Source organism: Salvelinus alpinus, chromosome 22, assembly GCF_045679555.1.
Source record: "Salvelinus alpinus chromosome 22, SLU_Salpinus.1, whole genome shotgun sequence".
NCBI lineage: Eukaryota > Metazoa > Chordata > Actinopteri > Salmoniformes > Salmonidae > Salvelinus > Salvelinus alpinus.
Window position 1 is genome coordinate 48,823,904 of NC_092107.1, and position 6,444 is coordinate 48,830,347.

Here is a 6,444-nt window from a genome sequence, read left to right on the forward strand (position 1 = left end):
CTACTGTGTTAATCTCCAATGGTAACACAGCTATCTACTGTGTTAACCTCCAATGGTAACACAGCTATCTACTGTGTTAATCTCCAATGGTAACACAGCTATCTACTGTGTTAACCTCCAATGGTATAATGTGTAATTGAGTGGATGTGTTGGCTATAAATAGGCTATGAAAATATCAACAAGTGGGTGAACTAATGAACTACTATACTAGACAATGCCCGCACACAGACAGTTCTCACAGGTCCTCCTTTGTACCCTGATCCTATAAGCCAACCAGGAGAGAGCAGAGTTTCTCTCCCATAACAGACAATAGCTTCCCAACACCCTGTGCTATTGTCTGTCTCACACTTCACCATCAAAGCTGAGAAAAGGACAGGTCACGCTTCACCATCACGCTGAGAAAAGGACAGGTCACGCCTCATCATCACGCTGAGAAAAGGACAGGTCACGCTTCACCATCACGCTGAGAAAAGGACAGGTCACGCTTTACCATCAAAGCTGAGAAAAGGACAGGTCACGCTTCACCATCACACTGAGAACAGGACAGGTCACCTCTCTGCCTCGGTTTCTCTACTCCCTCCGTACGGGATTTTCATTTGTTTTGGGACATTGTTTGGGGACATGGACTCATCTCCAACTTAGACCATTTCTGAGGTCTGAAAACATCTGAGAAAAGTCGATTTGGGAGTTAACTACCACTAAGGTAGATTTGGGAGTCAACTATCACTCAGGTAGATTTGGGAGTCAACTACCACTCAGGTAGATTTGGGAGTCAACTATCACTCAGGTAGATTTGGGAGTCAACTACCACTCAGGTAGATTTGGGAGTCAACTATCACTAAGGTAGATTTGGGAGTCAACTATCACTAAGGTAGATTTGGGAGTCAACTATCACCAAGGTAGATTTGGGAGTCAACTATCACTAAGGTAGATTTGGGAGTCAACTATCACTCAGGTAGATTTGGGAGTCAACTATCACTAAGGTAGATTTGGGAGTCAACTATCACTAAGGTAGATTTGGGAGTCAACTATCACTAAGGTAGATTTGGGAGTCAACTATCACTAAGGTAGATTTGGGAGTCAACTATCACTAAGGTAGATTTGGGAGTCAACTATCACTAAGGTAGATTTGGGAGTCAACTATCACTAAGGTAGATTTGGGAGTCAACTATCACTCAGGTAGATTTGGGAGTCAACTATCACTAAGGTAGATTTGGGAGTCAACTATCACTAAGGTAGATTTGGGAGTCAACTATCACTAAGGTAGATTTGGGAGTCAACTATCACTAAGGTAGATTTGGGAGTCAACTATCACTAAGGTAGATTTGGGAGTCAACTATCACTCAGGGTTCTTTGTCAGGAGGACTTTGAGAGTTCGTTTGGACCCTGATCGTTTGCTTGAATCCCTTGACAACGTGATGGTCCAGGGCGTGTCTGAGATCGCGGCGCTGTGCGTGGGCCTGGTGGGTCTGATCGGAGCAGCCGCCGTCACCGGGATGCCCATGTGGAAGGTGACAGCCTTCATCGGAGAGAACATCATCGTCATGGAGACGCGCTGGGAGGGCCTGTGGATGAACTGCTATAGACAGGCCAACATCAGGATGCAGTGTAAGGTGTACGACTCTCTGCTGTATCTCCCCGCAGACCTGCAGGTAGGATCACTTTATGGATGTGTCCCAAATGGCACCCTCTTCCCTATGTAGTGCCTATGGCACCCTCTTCCCTATGTAGTGCCTATGGCACCCTCTTCCCTATGTAGTGCCTATGGCACCCTCTTCCCTATGTAGTGCCTATGGTACCCTCTTCCCTATGTAGTGCCTATGGTACCCGCTTCCCTATGTAGTGCCTATGGCACCCTCTTCCCTATGTAGAGCCTATGGCACCCTCTTCCCTATGTAGTGCCTATGGCACCCTCTTCCCTATGTAGTGCCTATGGCACCCTCTTCCCTATGTAGTGCCTATGGCACCCTCTTCCCTATGTAGTGCCTATGGCACCCTCTTCCCTATGTAGTGCCTATGGCACCCTCTTCCCTATGTAGTGCCTATGGCACCCTCTTCCCTATGTAGTGCCTATGGCACCCTCTTCCCTATGTAGTGCCTATGGCACCCTCTTCCCTATGTAGTGCCTATGGCACCCTCTTCCCTATGTAGTGCCTATGGCACCCTATGGGCCCCGGCCAAAAGTAGTGCAGGGAATAGGGTGCCATTTGGGACGAACAATATGAAATCATGTCAATCATGAACAAATTTTAAACCTATTTAGGTAAACTTGACTTTATGTATTGTAGCGAATATGGGCAAGTAGCTCCTAGCGGGTCTCAAACCCAGGTTCAGCGACTTAAACCTTAGCCGTTCCACCAAGAGATCGGAACGTCTTGAAGAGGTAGCTACATAATGGGTTGATGTGTTACAGTATGTATTGGTCTTCTCTTCCACAGGCTGCCAGGGGCTTGATGTGCTGCTCGCTGGCTCTCTCAGGGATGGGTCTACTGGGGGCTCTAGCAGGGATGCGGTGTACGTCCTGCATCCGGGACAACGACCGCGTTAAGAGCCTCATCCTCATGGTGGCTGGAGGCATGCAGTTACTGGCCTCTATCTGTGTGTTCATCCCAGTCTCCTGGACGGCTCACGCCATAATCCGTGACTTCTATAACCCCTTGCTGATCGATGCCCAGCGCAGGGAGCTGGGAGAGGCTCTCTACGTCGGCTGGGTGACCGGAGCCTTCCTCTTGACCTCTGGGCTCCTCTTCCTCTGTCGCCGCGTCCACTCCAACAAGGCCTCGTTCGATATCTACCACCCAGCCAACAGGATCAACAAACCCACTCTGATGCACTATCATCCTATCTCCAGTGTTCTTAGCATCGGAGCTCACCGCCAGCCCGGTCTGATCCACCAACAAAGTCACAGCTTCGATGCATACCAATACCGCCAAGCTCCGATTCTTCATAACGTTCCTTATGGACAACAAGGGGTCGTCGTGAACCCTCCTGCTGCTGTGTCTGACTCTAGCTTGGTGGAGAACGTCGGGCCGTCGGTCTATCACCATGGCAACGGACGTCATGTTGACGGACGCCATCCCTCCACCTCTAACAGCTCCAACTACGTCAGCAGCCTGTCCACTCTGGCTAACTCCCTACACATCAGCCAACAGACTCCGTACTCCTATAGCCACCTGACCGCTCCGTACGCCACATATACCGGTAGTCAACAGACAAATCCATACTCCTACAGTCATCCGGGAAACCTGTCCGTTTCGCACAACTCCAGTTTCCAAGCCGTACCTCAGAATCCTGTTTTCATCAGGTATAAGGGCTCCAGAGTTCAACCGTCGCAGTCTCACCGCAACGGAAGCAGTGTTGGTGTGTACATCTGAATAGACTGCAACGAGACCTGTCATCTTCTGATACTCACTATACCTTAATCTACTCAATACCCGTCCCAGATCCGGGATCATTCTCATCATTCTCGCCCCCTATTTCCAAGAGGTTTTAACAAATGCATCTCCTCTATGTGGTTATTTGAATCACATGGTATCTTTTCTTATTTTTTGAAAAGTTAAATGTCTGTTTTGGTATTCTGGTAAAACTGTAATGTGTTCAGTGTATGGGACAGTTATAGCTGTGTAGAATCTAGAAACTCTATTCTACGTTTATCTTCTGTTATGTGATTATTCATGTACCATTTGGGTGTGTTTGTCAGCCTGCTGCTGGCGGTTTTATATAAGCAGCTGTCTTTTTGTCACCTTGACCTTACCTGTCATGTGACCTCAGTAAACAAGAAGTTTGGTTTCTCCAATAAAGAACATCCTGTTTGATTCTGCATACGGGAGAGCCACTTCAATACGAGGGGATTTTCGTAGCAGGTTAGGAGAGCGTTTTCGCTAACCTTTTTCATAAACTTAACCTCAGTCTTCTATCCTGCTGTGTTTATTCTCCTCACCTGCTCACCTCCTAACTTGCTACGAAAAAGTATGTTCGTTATTGAAGTGACGTGAAAAGTGTTTCTCTTCAGCATACGGTACCTTAGCTCTCTCCGTCAAGTCTTACGCCTTTGATAGCGTTGTTGGTAATAACGTATTCTTTAACTACTTACCTCCTGTTGCCAACGGTTGTTTTTGATGAACTTTGAAACATTGATATCATTATTTTGGAGAGCTTGATGAAACTGTAGTATGGCTCTAATGGTTTAGGGCATGTCCATGTAAAAGGACCCATGAGCACCAACATGTCAAGTTCATAGAAACATGTCAAATTCTATGTCGAATGAAAGCTAAGAGTCTATATTTTTGTTGAAATAAAGACGTATATAAAATATTCAACCATTTTAGATCCTAAATTTTTTTGAATAAAGCGAAGGCTTTGATTTCTGGTCAAACAGATGGAAAAGGAGTCTTACAGAATGCAAAAGGGGTCTTACAGATGGAAAATGGGTCTTACAGATGGAAAAGGGGTCTTACAGATGGAAAAGGGGTCTTACAGATGGAAAAGAGGTCTTACAGATGGAAAAGAGGTCTTACAGATGGAAAAGGGGTCTTACAGATGGAAAAGAGGTCTTACAGATGGAAAAGAGGTCTTACAGATGGAAAAGGGGTCTTACAGATGGAAAAGGGGTCTTACAGATGGAAAAGAGGTCTTACAGATGGAAAAGGGGTCTTACAGATGGAAAAGGGGTCTTACAGATGGAAAAGGGGTCTTACAGATGGAAAAGGAGTCTTACAGATGGAAAAGGGGTCTTACAGATGGAAAAGGGGTCTTACAGATGGGAAAGAGGTCTTACAGATGGAAAAGGGGTCTTACAGATGGAAAAGGGGTCTTACAGATGGAAAAGAGGTCTTACAGATGGAAAAGGGGTCTTACAGATGGAAAAGGGGTCTTACAGATGGAAAAGAGGTCTTACAGATGGAAAAGAGGTCTTACAGATGGAAAAGGGGTCTTACAGATGGAAAAGAGGTCTTACAGATGGAAAAGAGGTCTTACAGATGGAAAAGAGGTCTTACAGATGGAAAAGAGGTCTTACAGATGGAAAAGAGGTCTTACAGATGGAAAAGGGGTCTTACAGATGGAAAAGAGGTCTTACAGATGGAAAAGAGGTCTTACAGATGGAAAAGGGGTCTTACAGATGGAAAAGAGGTCTTACAGATGGAAAAGAGGTCTTACAGATGGAAAAGAGGTCTTACAGATGGAAAAGGGGTCTTACAGATGGAAAAGAGGTCTTACAGATGGAAAAGGGGTCTTACAGATGGAAAAGGGGTCTTACAGATGGAAAAGAGGTCTTACAGATGGAAAAGGGGTCTTACAGATGGAAAAGAGGTCTTACAGATGGAAAAGGGGTCTTACAGATGGAAAAGGGGTCTTACAGATGGAAAAGGGGTCTAAAAAATACATCTAAATGTTGATATTTGTTGGCGGAAGTCTCTACTTTGAACATCATTGTTTTTGATGTATTTCTAAAACCTTTTTCTGGTAGATGTTTTCTAAGTTTAAGAAACATTGTTTTGTACCAAAATATATACACTACCGTTCAAAAGTTTGGGGTCACTTAGACATGTCCTTGTTTAAGGTTGTATTAGTCAGTTGAAAGAAAAGCATTTTTTTTGGTCCATTAAAATAACATCAAATAACATCAAATTGATCTGAAATTTCTATGTGACCCCAAACCTTTGAACGGTAGTATATATATATATATCTCGTCTCTCTCTCTCTCTCTCTCTCTCTCTCTGACACCTACCACTTTTCCATTTACTGTAACTGAGCACCGGACGTCCATGGACATTACAGTAGAGAACAGTAGAGTACTGTGAATGTAGAGTTCAGTAGAGTATACTGTACTGTATTGTACTCTGTTGTACTGAATATATCTACTTTACTGTACTCTACTATAATGTACCCCCCCCCCCAAAAAAAAACTTGTGAAACAGACGTACATGATTGGTTCAGATTTGGTCTGGTTCGAACCAACCAATTGCGGTCTTGTTTGGGGGCGGACCTCAATGACAGCCAGTGTGTAGAACAATACCCATATAAGCACTAGCAGGATATTGCATTTTTCTACCTTTGTGTATCTATTCAGGATACATCACTATCTTTGAATATTAATTCGGAGCAGATATTTTTGGGAAAACACGGTCGCATAACAAAACTGAGACCAAACTTTGCATCTGCACATTTCTTCCAGTAAATGTGTTTTTGTGAAACGTTCTGTATAAATATATATTTTTTTTTAAATAGCCCTTGTGTATAGAGTTGTATGGTTTGTTAAACTTTTGAAATCGTTGGGTTTCGGTTTGACATTTTAAAGTGAAAAATCTGAGTCAAAGTGTAATTTCCTTACTGTGGAATTGACCTTTTATATTTTAGTTACACAGATAAGTTGTGTAAGATAAGATACACAGATAAGTTACACAGATAAGTTGTGTAAGATAAGATACACAGATAAGTTACACA

At 44.0% G+C, this 6,444-nt stretch overlaps 1 protein-coding gene across 2 annotated transcripts; it reads left to right on the top strand.

Annotated features, from left to right (window-relative positions):
• Positions 1-296: 296 nt before the first annotated feature.
• On the top strand, positions 297-4,319 carry LOC139549581 (claudin-8-like). 2 transcript variants are annotated; one of them, XM_071360222.1, is made up of 3 exons: positions 297-703; positions 1,361-1,652; positions 2,439-4,319. In XM_071360222.1, exons 2-3 carry the CDS (start codon positions 1,419-1,421, stop codon positions 3,372-3,374), a joined length of 1,170 nt encoding a protein of 389 aa, XP_071216323.1. In that variant the 5' UTR covers positions 297-703; positions 1,361-1,418; the 3' UTR covers positions 3,375-4,319. The 2 variants fall into 2 exon arrangements, with proteins under 2 accessions (XP_071216323.1, XP_071216324.1); XM_071360223.1 differs by lacking the exon at positions 297-703 and adding an exon at positions 1,261-1,319.
• The last annotated feature ends 2,125 nt before the right edge of the window (positions 4,320-6,444 follow it).

Bases quoted from the DNA above. Each gene is read 5' to 3' on its own strand.
- LOC139549581 (XM_071360222.1), top strand. From the start codon at position 1,419: ATGGTCCAGGGCGTGTCTGAGATCGCGGCGCTGTGCGTGGGCCTGGTG. The intron at 1,653-2,438 runs GTAGGATCACTT...TCTCTTCCACAG, and splicing joins ATCTCCCCGCAGACCTGCAG to GCTGCCAGGGGCTTGATGTG.